General features: G+C 52.6%; 1 protein-coding gene and 1 long non-coding RNA gene across 5 annotated transcripts in view; both read left to right on the forward strand.

Moving 5' to 3' along the window:
- The window catches only part of LOC129538253 (uncharacterized), a 31,162-nt gene extending 25,691 nt beyond the window's left edge, over nucleotides 1–5,471 (forward strand). For both annotated transcript variants that reach the window (XR_016039323.1, XR_008682189.2), the window contains one exon: nucleotides 5,337–5,471. This is a non-coding gene — a long non-coding RNA (uncharacterized LOC129538253). The remainder of the gene's footprint in view (nucleotides 1–5,336) is intronic.
- A 4,204-nt stretch (nucleotides 5,472–9,675) lies between these two features.
- The window catches only part of NHSL3 (NHS like 3), a 28,283-nt gene continuing 17,751 nt past the window's right edge, over nucleotides 9,676–20,207 (forward strand). Inside the window, exon 1 of one of the 3 annotated variants that reach the window (XM_055398331.2) lies at nucleotides 9,676–9,989. In XM_055398331.2, coding sequence (XP_055254306.2) covers nucleotides 9,770–9,989 — 220 coding nt within the window. In that variant the 5' untranslated portion in view covers nucleotides 9,676–9,769. Of the gene's footprint in view, nucleotides 10,002–12,818; nucleotides 19,828–20,207 lie in introns of those variants that run through there. The other 2 variants (XM_055398330.2, XM_055398333.2) reach the window with 2 other exon arrangements.

Genomic DNA, 20,207 nt, shown 5'->3' on the forward strand with positions numbered 1-20,207 from the left:
TTAAGGAGCTCACAGTCTGAGGATGGAGACAAGCAATTTAATATAATAAGATAATTGTTCTATTAGAGGTTTGTATGGAGAAAGCCAGTCTAGGAAATCTTTCGAGAGAAGGGGCATTTGAATTGGCACTTGTAGACTGAGTAGGAGCTTGAAAGGTGAATGAATCGGGGAGAACTGAGGCACTAACCGTAGGCAAAGGCGTGGCCATGTGAGGTATGAGAGAGCAGAGACTGGCCGGGCTCTTAGAGGTAGAGGCTCAAGGTTGGGTTTATTTATTTACTTTAAACATTTAATTGCATTAATTAATTAATTAATTTTACTTTTGGCTGTGTCAGACGGCTTGTAGGATCTTAGTTTTCTGACCAGGGATTGAATCCAGGCGCTTGGCAGTGAAAGAGCTGAGGCCTAACCACTAGAAGGCCAGGGAATTCCCCATGGTTGGGTTTAGGGAGCTCTCTTGGGGCAGCATGGAGGACTGCTGGGAGGAGGCAGACGTGAAGGCAGCAGGGAAATGCAGGAGAAGGATTAGAGTCTGAGAGTTTACTCCTGCTTTGCCCTGCAGTCTTTGTGCAACCTTGGGAAAGTCACTTGACCTCATGGAGCCTCCATCCCTCATCTGTCACATGGAGATACTAATAGGCACCCGAGGGGATGTTGGGGAGGGCTGGATGAGCTAATGGAAGGGAAAGTGCCGGACAAATGCAAGCTGTTGTTGTCAAATATCCGCCTGGGCAGGCTGTATTCCAGCCACAGCCCCACCTCAAAAATGGCCTCCTTGAGTCTCCTCTCAGTCAGCCCACATCCTCCCTGGCTCTGGGGTGGGCGGTAAGATGCAGGGGAGTGGAGGAGCACACACCTGACTGGATCTTGGCTTACCGGCTTTGTGACTTGGAACCAGTTTCTTCCCCTCTCTGGCTGCAAAAACAGGGCTGAGGATCCAACTGCAGGGCTGTTGGGAGGATTCCATGGCACGTAGTAGGTGGTCCCTGTCTCCTGCTCTCTGTCTCTCCCCTCCTCCAGCACCTGGCACCAAGCCGAGCAGAGTGGGAAACAGTAAATATTTAATAACAGATAGGCTGAGAGCTTCCTGATGGGAGGGACACACGGAGGAGCCAGAGGACACCTACTCCGGCAGCAGGGTCTACACAGATATCCCCAGGCTCTAGGGGCACCCACATCCTGATCTGAGGGAACTCTTGCTTTCAGTGACCTCCTGGGGAATCCCATCCAGCAGGGACACTCCCAGGGTACCCGAGTCCCCCATATGTCTCCTCTCCTCTCCTCTTTTATTCTGTCACTCGGGGGGATAGATGGGGTGCTCATTCAACAACCATTCACTGAGCCCCTCACCTCTGTCCAATGCCGGCACCAGAGATTCAGAGATGAAGGAGCCGAGTCCTTGTTCTCCAGGGCTTCTAGTCTAGCTGGGAGGGCAAGGGAAACATGTTTGCAATAATGTGGTGGTACGTGATATGGCCAGGGACTGACTTTTGAGAAAATCAGACCTTAAAGAAAGGACTTAAATTCTTTGTGTCTCTATTTAACCATCTGCAAAATGGGGACAAGTCTTTTTATTTCTTTAGGGCTGTTGTAAAGATTAAGGGAGGCAATTATATAATTGGGGCTTCCCTGGTGGCTCAGCGGTAAAGAATCTACCTGCAATGCAGGAGACATGGGTTCAATCCCTGGGTCAGGAAGATCCCCTGGAGAAGGAAATGGTAACCCACTCCGGTATTCTTGCCTGGAGAATCCCATGGACAGAAGAACCTGGCGGGCTACAGTCCATGGGGTTGCGAAAGAATCGGACATGACTTAGTGACTAAACAACCACAATAATTATATAACACACATAGGGCAGGCCCTGGAAGATGGTCAGTCCATCAGCGGAGATGCCTTGATGGTGATGATTGTAAGTCATGGTGGGTGTCTGTGAGCACACTGTGGGGCAGGGTGGGGGGTGAAACAGAGGGCATTCTGCACAGAAGAGTCAGGGAAGGCTCAACAAAAGGTGCATTTGAACTGCTCCTGAAGTGCTTTACCAAAAGGAAAAATGGGGAGAGGCAGGTGAGGCCAGAGAGCGAAGGACTCTCTGTGTCCAGGAGTCTGGGATTTATACTGGAGTCAACAGGAAGGGAGTCAAGCAGCGAGAGGGACAAGGTCCAGACTCAGCCTTAGAAAAGGTCCCTTTGGGGCATGTGGAGAAGAGATTGAGCGCTTAGGAGACAGGGAAGCTAGAGTTGGAGCCGCGCCTGCATCACTCAGCCACCTGCCTGGTTCTCACCTGGGGTCAGTGATTCAAAGGTTCCCGTCCCAGGAATATATCTGCCCCTTAACAGGAATTTACAGGGACAACGCCTTTAGCCAGAGGAACCACCCAAGGGACCCAGAGCAATCAGACAGAAAGCCTATTGGGCCAGCCCCGAGGTGCCACCCCTCCCCCTGCCCTGGGCCTCCCCTTTGTGAATCTGTGTCTCTGTGGTTTTCTGTGGGCTGAGGCAGCAGAAACAGTATTTTGGAGTGAGCCAGAGCTAAATCCAAACCCTGATTCTGCTAACTGGCTCTATGACTTTGGTCACATTTCTTAACCATTCTGAGTTGGTTTCCTGGAAAATGTTCAAACTTGTATTTTTATTATTTTTTAGACTTTCCAGTTTGTGATCTCTCTCTCTTTTTTTTTGCCACAAGGCAGGTGGGATCCTAGTTCCCCAACTAACGATTGAAGCCATGCCCCCTGCATTGTAAGCACAGTCTTTACCACTAGACCACCTGGGAAGCCCCCTAAATTTGTAGTATTTTTAAATGCTTGTATGTAAATGCATAGAAAAATATATGCATACTGCCCACTAACATGAACAGTGGTATGGAGTGGGTGGGGAATGTGTGTGAAGAGGCATTTTCACATTTTATCCTATTTATTTCTGCATTGTTTGGGCCTTTTATAAGCACATCTATCCTACATTTCGCATCTGTAAAAAGCAGGGATAACACTGCCAACTTCACAGATTGTCGGAAGGATTTTAAAAAGATCCTACAGATATAACTCCTTTCATGCTGCTGGTGCAGAATGGACCCCCACCAAGTATTGGTTCCTTTCTCTTCCTCTTGCCTGAATCTGTGTTGGGTTTTGGGCATCGATGTTGCTGCTTCTAACTGTTTATGTAACAAGGCCTTCTGTATACCTCCCTCTGATTTATGGGCCAGTGGGTATCTGTGTGTGTTGTTTCTGTACAGTGGAGGTCTGCATGAGTATGCGTCTGGGAGTGTGAGCATTTGTGTGTCTATGTGTGTGTGTGTGTCAGCATGTCTGTGTAATTTGGTACATTCCTGTATCTGTGTGTGTTTCCATGTGTTTAGACATCAGGCTATCTTAGTATACCTGGGTGTCTATGGTGCCCAGCATTGTCAGTGTGTATCTGGGTTTGTGTTTGGGTGTATCCATGTATTTGGGTGTGCCAGTGTGAACTGGTGTGCATGTGAGTCTGTCATCCTATCTTTGTGTCTTGGTGCGTTTGTGTAGGCCCCTGTGTGGATGGTGGGCTTCCCTGGTGGCTCAGATGGTAAAGACTCTGCCTGCAGTGTGGGAGACCCAGGTTCGATCCCTGGGTCAGGAGGATCCCCTGAAAAAGGAAATGGCAACTCACTCCAGTATTCTTGCCTGGAAAATCCCATGGACGGAGGAGTCTGGCAGGCTACAGTCCATGGGTCGCAAGGAGTCGGACACAACTGAGCGACTTCACTTTCTTTCTTTTTGTGTGGATGCTGGGGGGTGGAGGGTGTTGCTGAGAATCCACATCCAGATGTTTCCTTCTGATCACGGGCAGGGAGCTCTGCCCACACATCTTGACCCCTCCCCCAGCTTCCAGAAGGCCCTGAACATGGGCACTTCCCTCCTAGCCCTGCCCTTGGGCACAGGGCCAGCCTCCCTGCCTAGGACTGGTGGAGTGGGTGTCTGCAAACACCTGGAGGCCCCACCCAGCAGCTCCCTACAGGAAGCCTTATCAGCTGGCAGGCCAGGCTGGTCATGCCCCTGATTTGGGGGTGAGAGCTGAGAACTGACGGCTCTCCTTGGAGAGCAGTGAGCCCTGTGGATCTTGGGGTCAGGAAATCCTGGTTCTCTCCGCCTAGGTCAGTGTCCATCTGGCTGGCTTTCTGCTTGTCAGATGCAGTCACAGAGTTAGGAAACAAAGCATGTCTCCATGGCAGCTCGCCTCTGCCTTTGAACTTGGGCAGTTCAGTGGTTTTGTGGCCCCTTCTTTAGGCTCAGCACTGGATGGGCATGGGCGGTGAGGATGAGTAATGAAGCTTCCGTATATGCTCCATGCATCACCCCACACGCCCCAACCCACTCCAGTACGACTCTGCACACTCCTTTTCGAGGTGAAATCAGATGTTCCGATGGGGAATCTGGCACCCGGAGAGGGCAAGTGTCTTATCCAAAGACATCCAGCAAGTTAGTGGCAGGACTGAGATGAGAAACAGACTAGGCTAACTTTTCCTTTTTTAAGACTTTTTGCCCATACCATGTGGCATGTGGGATTTTAGTTCCTGGACCTGGGATTGAACTCATGCCCCTGCAGTGGAAGCACGGGGTCTTAACCAGTGGACTGCCAGGGAAGTTCCTAACTTAATTTTTTTAAGTGACATGTTCCTTTTAATGTTTTTGTTGTTCACTCAATCGTGTCCAACCCTTTGTGACCGCATGGACTGCAGCATGCCAGACCTCACCATCTCCTGGAGCTTGCTCAGACTCATGTCCATTGGGTTGGTGATGCCATCCAACCATCTCATCCTCTGTCGTTCTCTTCTCCTCCTGCCTTCAATCTTTATTTCTTTATTTTTGGTTGTGCTGGGTCTTCATTGCTGCTCGGGTTTTTTCTCTAGTTGTGGCAAGTGGGGGCTACTGTCTAGTCGCAGTGCATGAGCTTCTCATTGCCATGACTTCTCCTATTGTACAGCACAGGTTTTGGGGCATGTGGGCTTCAGTAGTTGTGGCTCCTGAGCTCTAGACAACAGGCTCAGTAGTTGTGGCTCACGGGCCTGGTTAATTTGCAGCATGTGGGAATCTTCCCAGATCAGGGATTGAACCCATGTCTCCTGCACTGGCAAGCAGATTCTTTACCGCTGAGCTATCAGGGAAGCCCAGGAAGTCCCTAACTTTTAACAAGCCATTGTAGCAATAATAAAATCACCATAGGCAGAAAACCAAAGCAGACAAACCAAAAACAAGCCATTAGGCTGGGCTGGTTGGATAACTTTTTTTTTTTCCTTTTTGGCCGCAGCATGCAGAACTTCTTCTTTCTTCACATCATGCACAACTTTTTTCTTTTTCTCTGCAGCATGCAGAACTTCCCCAACCAGGGATCAAACCTATGCCCTCTGCAGTGGAAGCATGGAACGTTAACCACCGGATTTCCAGAGAAGTCCTGCATAACTTATTTCTGTGCAGACCTCAGAATAAAGCTTCTCCTGACACTTCTACCAAGATGTTAAAACTTACCATTTGCCTCTGCACGTCTGTGAAGTGCAGTCTTTTCTAATTACTGACTAAAAGAAACTGCCGCAGAAATAAATTGAATGCTGGCTCTCAGTTAAAACCATAACCATCACCTGTAATTCAAGGTTTCAAATTTTTAGTCCATCAAAATGTCGGCATTGTTCCTGCTGATTTATTTTGTGGTAAGTAAAGGTTATACATTTTGATTGACAAAAATAAATTCATATGTAAAAGCACTGAATTTTATTTGTCAGGTAAAACTCGGGGGGCTTTTGTTCGAGAGGAAAAATAAAAACTGCTAAAAGAAAAAGATTGAAACCCACTTGTCTATATTGTGGACAGCTCAGAGTGACAATCTGATCATAGAATAATAATAACAGGTCAATCTGGAGGCCTGGAGCACAGAGCTGGTGCTCAGGAGATAGTGGCTGAAAGAATGTGAGGAATCAGAGTTCATTCCACAGTGGAGACTGGGCAGTGGCTACAGCAACCTCTTCTTTCTCTCAATCTCCCCCTCCTCTCTCCCTTCCCTTTCCTCCCTCAACCTCCCAGGAGCTGGCAGCAACTTGAAGCTGGGAGGGAGCCCACAAGACTCCATTTTCTTTCCACACACGCCACTAACACCTTGGACCTCTCAACCCAGCAGGCAAAATGGGTGGAATTAGGCTTTGGGCCTGATTCTAAGAGATGCTGGGAGGATCAAAGAAGAACTCAGCAGGGAGGTTGTTGGAAACATTGACAACGCTGCCATAGATGCCAGGAGCCACAAGGTAGGGGCACAGGAGTGCCTATGGTGGGGATGAGACCTGCAGGGTCCCCTAACTCCTAGGTTAGGGAGGGAAGAGGTGGAGGGCATCAGACACAAGGAGCCTCTTTCTATCTTCTCCCACTGAAAAGGATCAAAGTTTAGAGAGTCTGCTAAAGCTGTGGACCCTTTCCCCAGAAAAGATGCATACAGGTGCATCTGAAGTTAAGCAGAACATTTCTGGAAGTTCTTAGAGGCCCAGCTGTGGCCCCACAATAAATGCGCGCGCGTGCACACACACACAGAGGAACACAAAGCAGTTTCAAATTTCACCTCTGCCCAGAGGGAGCCGTGTGTCTTTTGGCAACTCACTCCACCTCTCTTTAGGCTTTCTTATCCATGGAATAGGACTGTTAATCTCTCAAAATCATCAACTTTGGGGAACTGCTCCACCCTCCAATTGGTCTAAGAACAGAGGGAAGCCACAGGTGCTCCCACCACCGGCTGCTTGATTTACAGACCCTTCCTGGTGTTCCCTGTAAAATGAGGGTGGCTCAGCCACACCTTGACCTGGCTGCCCAGTCTGAATAAAGTCCATGGGCCAGACCTAGCAGAGGACAAAGCTGGATCCTATGAAAGGCAGGTCTCCCGAGGGTCGGAGGATCAGGGAATGTTGGATTGGTGTGAGGGCTACCTGGGGTGGTCCTGAGTTTTCCAAAAACAGAGGGAACAGAGAATTCCCTGTCGGTACAGTGATTAGGAGTCCAAACTTTTATTGTTGAGGGTCTGGGTTTGATCCCTGGTTGGGGAGCTAAGATCCTGCAAGCCATGGGGCACAGTCAGAGAACAACAACAATAACAAACAATAACATGGAGAAAAGCTGGATGACCTCAGGGGCTACAGCCCTAAGCTTGGTTATGGCTCGTTCCTCCCTGGGGACAGGCTGGCAGCTTCCTTCCTGGTCAGGTGACAGCCTGGCTCCAGGATGGACTTTGGGCCCTGCCGACAGGGGCTGCTGGGAAGTCAGTTTCCTTAGCTGCCCAGAGGGACAGCAAAGAAATGTAGCTGAGCTGAGCAATCATGAATCCAGAGAGCAGTGTTGCAGGCTAGCCTGTTCCAGCTAGCCCTGAGGGGCTCAGAATCAGGCCTGTCTATCAGACCAGAGGACAAACAGGAAAGCTGGGTTGCTGGTTTAAGGGTGGCTGGAGATGGGAGGTGAGAGCATCTGGGTGTTGGAGTTAGAAGCAGTGAGGGGACTACAGCCCTGACCTCTCCCTACTCCCTTTTCTCTCCCCACCTCCAAATCAGGGGACCTAATCTGTGAGTTAACTCCCGGGGAGTGTGGTTCAAGGGGAAGGCTTCGCTGAGGAATTATATGAGCCACTGGCAGGTCAACTTCATGGGCATAGTCCACTTGGCCCTGCTCTCTGAAAGGCCCCATGCTTGATCATGCTCTGCTCTTACTTTCTTGAAATTTGTAATAAATGTTGAACAGAGGCTGTGCATTTTCATTTTGCACTGGGCTCTGAAACTGTGTAACCAGTCTGGCCACCAGGAAAAAAGGAGGTGCTGAAAGGGTGGGTGGGGGGCAAGGCTGCCCAACTATTCCTCTCCTGATCACCCCTTCCGAAAGCCAGAGTATGTTTGCCTTCTCTCTCCTCCCTACCAGTCTATCCATATTATCTAACAGGCTGAAGCTCTGTGCATTGCTCTTAAAGTATCAGCCACGCTGGTATCACTTTTCCTGATACTCACCTAGTGCTGAACGGGGCAAAGAGCACTGTGAGGACAAGCCCAGTGTGATCCCTGGGCATGGCCCAGCGATGCAGACTGATCCGGAATGGGTGCTCTGGGACCAAATAAGTGACGACGGTTAGATGGGAAACTGGGGCCCAGTAAGTACAGTGATCTGCCCGAGGCCCAGCATGTGTATGTATGTGTGTGTGGGTGTCAGTGATGGCCCAGGTTTGCCACAGCTGAGCCCCTGGGGGCACCCAGCAAGCTAAGGCAAGTTCAAAAGGTCACACTGCTCACTCTAATCCTTCTACAATATCATAGTGAGTGTTGTTGACGTTACACCAGGGCTGACTAGGCTGAGTAAGGACAAGGAGAAGGCCGTTTTACCAAGGTCAGGCTGGATGATGAAGACAAATTCTAACCGGTGGGGTGATCATGATGCCCTGTGAGTCAAAAGGCAGTCCAATATCTCACAGCTGGTCCCTAGGGCAATTTCTAGCTCTTGGGGACCAGGCAGAGACAAGACTTATTGTTAATCTTCATTCCTCTGCTGATGACCTCCTCCGTGCTCCTGGGCAATCCCTGTCTTTTTCTGGCCTCAGTTTCCCTTCTGTACTATGTGGGTATTGCTCCCAGGCCTGCCTCCCGCAGAGCTTGTTGTAGAATCAGATCATACGAAAGAAAGGGCTACAATAAAGAGCCAGAGGCCTGGAGGAAACAGAGCATAGCATTTTTGTGATTCTTAAAGGCTTCCTTTCTCTACCGGCTTCCTCAGTCACACCTGTCACCTGCGGAGGATCTCAAAGCATCTTATAAAGCTGTGAGTTCAAGTCCAAGATCAGTTCTGATCAGTGCTGAGTATCTCAGTGGAAAATCCAGACCCAGACACTAGTGCTCTGGGGACTCACAACCTGGCCCAAGGGTAAACTGAGGCACGGCTCTCCTCATCCCGTCACCGGCCACCCAAGGGTGAAGCAGGAACCCAGGAAACATGGGTCCCAGCTCCACACCGAGGATTGATGGGGGCTGGGGGAAGGTGTGGTGAGGAAGGGGAAAGGAGGGAAGGGAGACTCCCAGTTGCCAGACTGGAGAAGAAAGCTCCAGGTCTCAGGTGGGTCTGAAGTCTGTCTCTAGAGCGAAACCTCCGATTCCACCCAGATCCTGGAAAGCATTCTCAGAACCCCCTTACTCCAGAAAGAGGATTCCAGAATCCCCCATCTCTTTCTGGACCGAACTCAGGACACCAAGTTCTCCCGGGATCCAACCCCAACACTTTTTTCCCGCTTTCTCTGAGCACCCCCGCCCCAGCGCCAGTACTTCTCTGTCCGAACCTTGCTCTCTCCAATGGCCCCGCCGGGACGGAACCTCGGTGCCGCCCCCCCCACGCCCACCCCGCGACCCCGCCCTCTCGGCCCGGGCCAGCCGCCGCGGCTCGGGGGCTCGCGGACCACCCTCCCTCGGGACCGGACTTCTCCCTCCGCTAGCCCCTGAGCTCCGGGACCCCGGCCGGCGGGCCGCAGGAGCCGGGAGGGGCCGCAGGCAGCGCCGCCCGCGCCCCGCGGCCGCTCCCTCCCGGCCCCGGCCCTCCCGGCCGGCCTCCGCGCCCCGCCCGCCGCCCGCGGCCCCTCCCGCGCCGCTCCCGCCCGCTCCTCGCCGGCTCTGCCTCCGCCGCCCAAACTTTTCTCCGGGCGCGTCTCGGCGCGGCGGCCGCCTACCCGCCCGCCCGCCCCCGGCCCATGGGCGCCCCGCCTCGGGGGGCCTGACCCCCGCCGCCAGGTCCGCCCGCCGCGCGATGGCGGCCCGCGCGTCCCCCGCCGCACCTGCGGCCGACGAGCCGGGGGGCCCCGGCGGCCCCCCGCGCAGGAAGAAGTCTCGCTCGGGAGCGTCCGGCCTCCGCCGCGCCTTCAGCTGGCTGCGGGGCAAGCGGCGCAAGAAGGCGGCGGGGGCCGAGGGGGCCGAGCCGGCCGCCCCCCGGGCCAAGAAGGCGGACGACAAGGCCAGGAAGGCCAAGGGTAAGGGCCGAGGTAAGGCGGCCGGGCACCTGGGGAGGCGCGGGGCGGCGCCCGGGGTGCGGCCCGGGTGGCTCTGCTGGGGGTCCGCGGCGTGTCGGGAGGGTGCTGACTTCCTAGGCGTTGGTGCTGGGGGAGCGAAGAGCCCGGGGCTCGGTCCGAGCACCCCGACTCTGCGCCATCCCGCTCCCAGATGTCCCAGACTCAACCCAGCCCCGCTCTAGGGGCGGGGGGACCCCCGGCTGGGGCAGGGATCCCCCCGCTTAGACAGGAAGTGCTGGCCGCCCGGCTCTTGGGACGGTGAGGCAGTCCCCCCCTCCCCCAGGCTCACCCAGGTTCTGCCCTCTGGTGCTGAGTCAGCGGGGGTCAGAGACTTGACTCTGGCTTGGGGCCAGTGGGAGAGGCAAGTGGCCTTGCATGTCTGGTGGGGGTTCCTCTGGGTCTGGAAAGTCAGCTGCACTCAGAAGGTGTGTCAGCTGTGGAGGTGGATCTGGGTTACCAGCCCCACACAGGACCCATCACGGAGCAGTGACATGCTTTACGTTATTAGTAGTGTTAGCTTTTCCTACCTGCCCCCCTCCCCCTTACCACTCACCTGGGCCAAACCGCAAACATCCACCTCCTGGGGTGGTGAGCTCGGGATTTGAGCCAACAGCCCCTCCTACCAATCCTTCCCTCTGCCTGGCATTGTTCCTGTGTTGGAAGTGTGCTTGCAGAGGGGGGAAACTGAGGACCAAGTTAATGGAGAGGCTGTACCTGGACAGCGGTGGGTACCTGAAGTACTACAGCTAATTCTCTGCCTGTAGGCCCCTTCTGGCCTGGTGGTTGGGCAGCCTGAGGGTAGGAGTGGCTGACCTGGCCCATGCCTACTGGGGTCACTTTTCTTTTGGCCACTTTCTTCCCCTCTGTTTGTGTCTCCTGATTAAGGGGGAGGGCATGAGTCTCTGCCAAAGGGTGGGGCTCCCTTGGGGCTGCCATCCTAGGAAGTCTACCTTTCCTGCTGGCAATGCTAGTGCCAGAGGTGAGGAAATGGCGGTGTGTGCAGGCCCATCCCATTCCGCTGTGTTTACCCTCCCAGTGTTCTTTAACCACCTCCTCTGGAGGAGAATTAGAAGGAACACTTCCTGGGGTTAGGAAGAGGGTGAAAAGCCTCTTGTGTGATTGATCCAGCCTGATCTTCCTTTTGGAAATGGGCCCTGCATCCCTGCAACCCAGCCACAAATGGAGGTTGGGTGCTGGGGCTGAGGTCACTGGGCCAGGCCCTGAGGGCAGGTTTGCAAAGGGGATGTTTCCAAGGGCAGCTCCCACGATACATGAAACCTGTCCCAGGGCTGTTCCACCAGGATTCAGCCTGAAGTCATCCCCATCTCATTCACAGAGTCCTGGGGCAGAACTGGACAAGATGGGTTGTGGTCCCACTGTCAGGGTCAGAGAATGAAGGCTAATGGTGTAGCCCAGGCCAGTGGACCGTTCTCTCCTGGGAGACCAGCCTGGGGCGGGTGTGGGGTGGTGGTGGTGGTGAAGGGGGAGACAGGAAAACTGACTCTCTAGGTCCCTGCTCTGACAGCCTGGTTAGAGGTCACTGGGTCAGTGGCAGACCTCCCATGGCCTTATGTTTGGTATTGGGTAGCACTGGGCTTTTTGGCAGCAGGTCAGCCTGATTTGGGTCCACGTGCATGGGCCAAACCTCCCTGCCCCTGGCTGTTGTTTCCCCAGGTCTGGGGGTGGCCCCAGGTATGTCTGGAGGAAGTCCTGTTCCCTTTTGCTCCAACCTCCTATTATTTCAATTGTTTCTTTGTCACCTGCCTAGCCAAACTTCTTTTCTGTTTATTAAGAGACATAAATCCGATCTCTCTAATCTCCACTGGCACCACTGGTCAGGAAGGGGAAGCCCAAAGAAGGCTTAACTCTTTCTGGGGAAAATGTTTAGAATGAAGATTTGGGGAGAGAGGGAGGAGGCACACACACAAAAGTCCTAGGCGGTCAGGGGCCTTTTCTACGGAGGTCATTATTTCCCCCCTCCCAGTTACTGAACCAAAGACCCATAGATGCAGGTCTTGGCTTCCCTAATCTGAGTCCCCTACTGAGCTTGGTATAGATTCTGAGCTTGTATCTTCCCTGCTCCCCTCACTGCCCTGCCACACACTTAAAAAGGAAAGAGAGGAAGTCTGACATTTATTTATTATTCTGAATGTGCCGTATCCATGATCTCATTTATACCCATTTGCAGATGAAAAAACTGAGTCTCAGGAACAGTGAGTGATTGATTTACCCATCTGGGATTTTAACTCAAGTCACCTGACTCCAGAACTGGTCCTGCTTTCTTAATTTATCCAAAGACACAGACCAGGGGTAAGGCTTAAAGATCTTGTCCAACCCATTCTACAGATGGGAAGAGGTCCAGACAAAAGTGAGGGAACTTGGTAGAGTAGGAAGAGTATCAGAGGCAGGCAAATTGATGAGAGTTCACATTCCTGGCCCAGCAGTTAGCAAGCTTGGTGACACCAGGCAGGCAACTTCTCTATGGTCTCATCGTTTCCATTACTCTCTTTGGAATAGAGGGGACCCTCTCACTGGAGTATCCGTCCAGGTAGACCCATATCCTTGAGCTTTCTCTCCAAGATTCTCACAAAAGAGGATGTGAAAATTACATACAAGTGAAGTCACCATAGAACTGTAAGGGGTCGTTGTTATTGTGTTTGTGAGTTTATTCACCTGAGTTGTAAGGACCCAGTCTGGAAGGAATAGGCTCTGAGGTTGATAGGACAACTCTGGCCTGGGCTGTGGTCTGCTGCTCTCTTGGGCCATGTAATACCAGCATGTTAGTAACCCCTCCAAGCCTCAGTTTCCTTATCTGTAAAATAGAGATGATAAATCCTGGCTTTATAGGGGTGTTTCAAAGATCAAATCAGATAACAGACATGCAAGTGCCTTGTGAACTGTGGAGCGTGGTGCAGACGGTGGGAAGTTGCCGCTCTTATGATGCTGAGGACTTGAGTATTAGCTGAGATTTTTCTTATTCATGTTTGGGAAACAATTCATTGCTTACACAGAAGGTGGAGTCTTACCTTTGTTCAATGGAGGACGCAGGCACAGAAAACACACACACAAAAACAAAACACCCCCCAAAACAAGCAGGAATCCATATTTTTCAGAAATATCACCTGGACTCTAGACAAGTATGTGGGGAGGAAGTGTTTCTGGGACAGAGGCCAGGACTGGAGCCCGGGAGATAATCGGGGGAGGCTTCCTGGAGGAGGTAAGCAGGCTGTGGAAGGAAGGCAGGGTGTTGGCTAATTTGAAGGGGAACATAAAGGCTGCTATGTGCCAGACCCTGGCCAAGCATTTTCATGAATGTTTTCCCTTGCTGTCATCAACAACCTGGGAAGTAGTTTATAGGTGAGAAAATAGGCTCAGAGGGTAAAAGTGAGTTGGTCAAGGTCATTCAGCTTCATTCATTTGAAAAAGACGTGCTCAGTTGCTCAGTCATGTCCAACTCTTTGCACAACCCTAGGGACTGTAGCCTGCTTGTCTTTCTGTCTATGGGACTCTCCAGGCAAGAATACTGGAGTGGGTTACCATTTCCTCCTCCAGGGTGAAAGAGACATATTCCTTACCATATAGTGTCAGGCACTGGTCAGGGTAAGGCAAATACTTGGGACAAGACAGGCATGGTTGTCATTTGCATGGAAGTGAAGAACACAGAGTGGCAGTGACAGTTGGCCTCCCGAGGCCTCATTCCCCACACGAGATAATATGAGGTTGGAAGTGTTTCTGACTCTGGTGAGGAATAACTGTAGGCTTGGGACTACCTTTGGGGAAAGGTGTATGCCATCTCTCCTGAAGGTTTCTCTCAGGCAGGAGGCAGTGGCTAGGGGCGGGGGTACTAACAGTGAGAATTTAGGAGGTACCCTGCCAGGTTCAGCCGATTTGACCCCATGAACTTTGGCCCTCATTCATGGCGAACTGTCCTTGGCATGGGGTTATGGAGAGACTCCTGAGTGTGAGTTCTGCTTTGCCAAGTCCTGCCCCACTCTTGGCAGAGACACTCTCTTAATAAAGATGGGGTTTAATGGCCTCCACTGTTAGTGTCCCTTTCTCTTTCTAGAATTCTGTGGGTTTGAGAATGGGCTGGAGGAGCAAGCCGGAAGGGAGGCTGGGGGTGGAAGCTGTTAAGGAAGGAGAGCCTACCACTTGGGTCAGTCGGGTGGATGTGACATCAGGACCCAGTGGCCTGGATGTCATAGGAGGGTGGGTGAGGAGAACGCAGAGTGAATGGTGCCAAGTCTTTCTGCTGAGGAAGGAGCCTTTGTGGCTCTAAAGCAAACTGAGGACCCAGAGGCGCTTTGGTCAGTGGTCACTTTGCCTCTCTGAGGTCTGTGTGATATCTGCTCGACTGTCGTTAAACACATTTCGTGCAGTTCCACGTTTGGTGCCATTGCATGCACTGATCCTCACCGAGGATGTGTTCCGTCCCCTTTTCCATTCAGAACGCCTGTTCATCCTCAAGACTTGGTCCAGTGTCATCGTCTCTGTGACACTCCCGGGAAAATCACTGCCCCGGACTCTAGAGCAGGGTGCTTAAGTGATTTGGAGTTGGACAGGATGTGCTTTTCTGGCACCTTCATGGCGAGGGGCATCTCAGTGTCCTCAGCCTGGGGCCTGGACTAATGTCATACGGGCTGGGATGAGTCTGTGGGGGAGTGGTTTCCCCAGAGGAGTCTGGGTCTGCCTCCTCCAGACCCCTCTGAAGGGATGAGCTTTGTCTGCCCTGGATCCAGATGGGAGACGGTGTTCGCTATTTCACAAATACTTCTTTTTTTGTTTTCTTTTACTTTACAATATTGTATTGGTTTTGCATACATCGACATGAATCTGCCACGGGTGTACACGTGTTCCCCATCCTGAACTCCCTCACACCTCCCTCCCCATACCATCCCTCTGGGTCATCCCAGTGCACCAGCCCCGAGCATCCTGTATTATGCATCAAACCTGGACTGGCAATTCATTTCACATATGATAGTATACATGTTTCAATGCCATTCTCCCAAATCATCCCTCCCTCGCCCTCTCCACAGAGTCCAAAAGACTGTTCTATACATCTGTGTCTCTTTTGCTGTCTCACATACAGGGTTATTGTTACCATCTTTTTAAATTCCATATATATGCATTAGTATACTGTATTAGTGTTTTTCTTTCTGGCTTACTTCACTCTGTATAATAGGTTCCAGTTTCATCCACCTCATTAGAACTGATTCAAATGTATTCTTTTTAATGGCTGAGTAATACTCCATTCACAAATACTTCTTAAGTTTTTAATACTAGTTACTAAGTATCTACTATGGGCTAGACTCTGTCCTGGGGATGAAAGAAAGACAAGGTCCCAGTCCTCATGAACGTCTCAATTTGAGGGGGTTGGTAGACACTGAAGAAGTAATTAAGGGTCAAGAAGTATAACTAGGGAAGGAACAGAGAGATCCCAGGGGGAAATCAAAGACAGCTTCCCCAGGTAACATGAACTATAATGGAAGGATGAGGGGAAGCTGGGGTTGAGGCATTTGAAGAGCTGGAATCAGGCAAGGCTTCTGCAAGGGGTTGGGACCAGCTGGCTGTCCAGTTCCTTGAGCACAGGCATCATCAGACATCACTGTTCTGAACACCCTGAGGGCAGGAGCTGAGCTGACTTGTCTTTTCCCTCTGCCCTGCCCAGCACAGGGCCTGGCCCTAAAAAGTGGCTTCAGGTGATAAGTGGGTGGTCTGATACGGGCCCCCAGAGCATGGGCATCTCCAGATCCTAGGAGCTCAGATCTGATGGCCTGAGATGTCATGGGGAGCCCTTATGGCACATACAGATGGGCATCTGAGGCTCAGAAGAGGAAGTGGCTTGCTGAAGGTCATACCGCCAGTCAGTGTTGGAGGCAGAACAGGAGCCCACACCTGCCAGGCTGACCTCAGCTTCCCCACTCCTTTGTTTTGACTTCAGATGGAAAATCCCATCGCAGAGAGGGGCCTCTACTGGGGTGGGATGAGAGGAGAAGGAAGCGAGGCCAAGAAGGCCTCATTCATCCCCTCCCCTAGCTCTGACACCTTCAGGGGCCGTTTCAACTGCCTCTCCTCCCTCCTCACGGAGGCCCCAAATCTGCACCCCCCCTCCCGCCCACCCCCATTGCACAGGGCTCAGGTTCTCCTGGAAATCCCCCTCAGGCTGGGGGCCCCCACCACCTCTTTCTGCCCCTGAAGCAGGGCTGCCATCAAGATCTGCTGCTCTGGGGCGGCTGCACCCTGTGGCTAGAAAAATCTAGTCTGTTGTCTGCAGAGGGCAGAGGAGGAGCCTCCCTCCACCCACCTGCCCCTTGGAAATTCCCCTCTCCCCAAACCTTCAAAGCTGTCTCAGCTGCTCCTGGTCTGTCACATGCTGAAGAAAACTAATGAGAGGAGGCATTGTATATTGTTGAGGCTGCAGTGAATGTGCTGGGGTGGGGAGAGCAGGTACACCCCTCTGCCCCCATCTGAAGACCCCACCTCCAGCCCCGTGGCCGACTTGGGGAAGGAAGTGTATGGAAGCAGCTTCCTTGTCCACCTCCCCCCATTACTACACTCCCCAGGACTCTGGGCTTCATCCACTGTCCTGAGTGCCTTCATCAATCAAGCAGGGTCACTCAGCAGGGTGCTCTGTGCTGGCATGGAGGGATAGACAGAGACAGCTCAGCCTGCTAAGGGCTCGAACCCTGACTCTTCTGGCAAAGTACATGCTTCCCAGGAGGCTGCTGGTAGGGCCTCTTCTAAGTCCAATCTCCTGCCTGCTTACAGACACCCTCTCCCCCTCTCCTCCAAGTCAAGCCCTGTTTTGTGGTTCCAGGAGTTCTGGTCCATTTGTCTTCCATATCACCTACTTCTTCCCACCAGTCATACCCTAGGCTCTCCTGGGCACTTTGCTCATTGGTAGTACTCTCCCCCCACCCCCACCCCCCGCGCCCAGGAGCAAAGCACAGCCTTTGCAGTGGAGGGATATGAGACTGGGGAAATGCCTTAGCTTTTTCCGCCTGTGCCTCTTCACCTCCACCAGCACTTAAGGTGCCATCACCACCATCTCCGTCAGTTTCTGTTCAGCATGTGGGGCACACCTACTGTGTGCCAGACACGATCTGAGCCTGGGGCTACTAAGAGGGTTGAGAGGATCACTGTCCTTGAGAAACTTGTTTTCTGGTTGGACAGGGAGATACCAAAGGAAACTGTTGCCTTGAAACAAGCATTGGTATGGGTGTGATCAGTACTGTATCAGTAGAGGGGAGCCCTTAGAACTGGGCTGCGGAGGGAGGTGGGCAAGGAAGACATGGAGAAGGACACTGGCTAGCAGGGCCCTGGAGACAGGCAGAAGTGGAAGAGGAAGGAGCACGTGTGAGGCCTGGAGGTGTGCAGTGGGGAGCCACAAGCAGTTTTGTGTCCTGGGGCCCTGAGAATGAGAGGGGTGTGGTCAGAGATGAGGCTGAACTGGTGGGCGGGACTAGCTCCTGCAAGGTCTGTGAAGGCCATGGCACCTTCTAAGCTCTCTGGGTGCCTGTCCTCACTCCATTCATGCCAAGGGGTTTGGATTTTACCCTTGTGTTTTCTCTCTGCTCTCCCATACCACCTTTCCCCTTCATGGACTTCAGTTTCTCCACCTGTAAATTAAGGGAATTGGGCCAGCAGATATCTGAGGTCTCATCTAGCTCTGACACTGGGACCCTTCTCTCTGTGCAAAGCAAGGAGTCTGGTGCACACAGCGTGGTATACAGTGTGTGCTCAGTAAGTATATTCTGGGTGGATGAATAAAATACCAGCCCCCAGGGGACTGCACTGTTGTCACCTCAGTCTCTTAGCAAGAGAGGGGCCTCAGGGAGAGTGTGGATTAGCTTTAATTCTCCCATCTTGCAGGGCAGGAACAGGGTGTCTTAGAGCCACTGGTCATAAGAGGCAGTGTGGTGTAGTGGAGGGGCATCCCCAGGTGGCAGAAAGAGGAGCCATAAAGGGATTAGAACTGAGGACTGTGGACTCCCAGCCCAGGGGATTCTCTCTCTATACCAGGCTGCCCCTGGTTGGAGAGATGGTAGAGTGATCATAAAGGAGAGTCACTGCTCAGTAGGCAGGGCCCTGGGCAGGTCCCTGGACACAGGGGGCTTTTGAGAGCTTGAGAAGTGAGTGCCTTAGGCAACCTGGAAGGCTTTCAGAAGAGGTAAAGCTTGGCCTGGGCTTTGAAAAACAGACTTGTGTAAGGGGGGATGAGAGAGGGCGACAGAGGCACAGACATGTATTGTTTCATGTATGTTTACCCATGTGCCCCATTACTTACACATACACTGCCCCCCCAATGTAGATATGGGTATGTGTGTGCATGCTAAGTCGCTTCGGTCGCGTCCACCTCTTTGTGACGCTATGGACTGTACACCAGGCTTCTCTGTCAATGGGATTCTCCAGGCAAGAATACTGCAGTGGATTGCCATGCCCTTCTCCAGGGGATCTTCCCGAGCCAGGGGTCAAACCTGCATCTCTTATGTCTCCTGAATTGGCAAGAGGGTTCTTTACCACTAGCACCATCTGGGAAGCCCAGATATGGGTGTATCAAATAGACAGTTGCACAGTCATACTGATCCACAAAAGCACATGCAAATTACACAGTCTTAGAGACAAACCTTTTCACTTACATGCACAGAAGCAGACTGTTACATACTCAAATACATAAAAATCAGTGACATTCCACCAGCTTGAGAGTCAGAATTACACAGGCAAATATGCAAAAGCACAAATCCAAACCAATGTAAACAGACTCAATTATATAGATACAGGCATGCGGTCACAGATGACTACACAAAGAGGAACCTACATGTTCAGGGTTACATATACACAATGACACAGCCACATGCAAGCACACAAATACAAATATCCAAGTATATGTCCTTCAAGGTCATGGAGAGGCACAGATAAAGTGGAGGGGTAGGTAGCTTGAAGCAGTGGGTACTGGTCTCAGTATGGGTTTGAGTACTGACTCTGTAGCTTAATCCTGTTTGACTTTGGACTCATTAGTTAACTTCATGGAACCTCAGTTTTCCCATCTGTAAAATGGAGATGATAAAAAGTATACCTACCTTAATAGAATTGTTTTGTGGATGAAATGAAATAATGCATGAAAGCAGTTATCACAGTGCCTGGCACATAGTAAGTGCCATATACCAGTGTTCTGTTATTATTTTGAACACAGTTACTACAGAAATATAGTCAGATAAATATATTTGTACAAACAAGCAGAGACAAGAGATACGCAGACACGTGACACTCACGGGGTAGTGGTTGGTTGTCCCTAGCAGCAGCAAGGTTCCGGACCCCGCCTATCTGGAGCCTAGGGCCCCGGGCCCCTAGTTCTCTTGGTTCCACTGCAATCCTCAGAGGCAGTCCCTGGCTTGGGAGAGCGAAAGACCAGCCGGCTCCACCTGGACAGGCCCGGCAGTTCCCAGAGCAACTGGGCGGGGCGGCTCAGCAGGTCTCCCAGGTCCTCGGAGAGGTGGAGCCTGAAGGAGCTGCGCCAGGCCCCGCCCCTCAACCGGCCCCGCCCCTCCCCGGTCATTGGCCGCAGAGCCCGGGGGCGTGGCCGAGCCGGGCTGGGGGCGCCTGCGGTGGCCGCCCGCGCTTCTCTCTGCCTCCCTCCTGTGGCTGCGGGCCCGGCGGCCGGGCTGGTTGGGCTGCGCTAGGGTTCCCGCGCCGGCTCCCGCGCCCACCATGGGCAACTCACACCACAAGAGGAAGGCCCCCAGCGGCCCCCGGGCCCGCAGCTTCTGGCGGTTCGGGCGGTCGGCGAAGCGGCCGGCAGGTAGGGGCTGGGGGTGGGGGCGGGGCAGGCGGGGAGGAGGGTCTGCCTGCCGCAGCCGCCGCCGCCGCTGCTGCCCCCTCCCGGGGCTTGTCGGGTGTGAGTTTGGGGGGGCCGGGAATCCCCCTCTCAGACCCCACCCCTCACATGCAGACAGACACATGTACGCACGAATACCCGCGGGCGGGCACACGTACATGTTCACAAACTACACAACACCCACTGAGACGTACGGACATGCAGACACAAAATCACATACACGTTCACACCCACACCATCGTGGGAGGGACCCACAGATCCTAAGTGGGACACCTACCTATGTATACTGCTTATACAGTCACACAAACACCACCACACGCATAGATTCAGGCACAGTCATTCAT

The sequence above is a fragment of the Moschus berezovskii genome, chromosome 2, assembly GCF_049115385.1.
Source record: "Moschus berezovskii isolate FMDL1 chromosome 2, NW_MosBer_1.0, whole genome shotgun sequence".
Lineage (NCBI taxonomy): Eukaryota > Metazoa > Chordata > Mammalia > Artiodactyla > Moschidae > Moschus > Moschus berezovskii.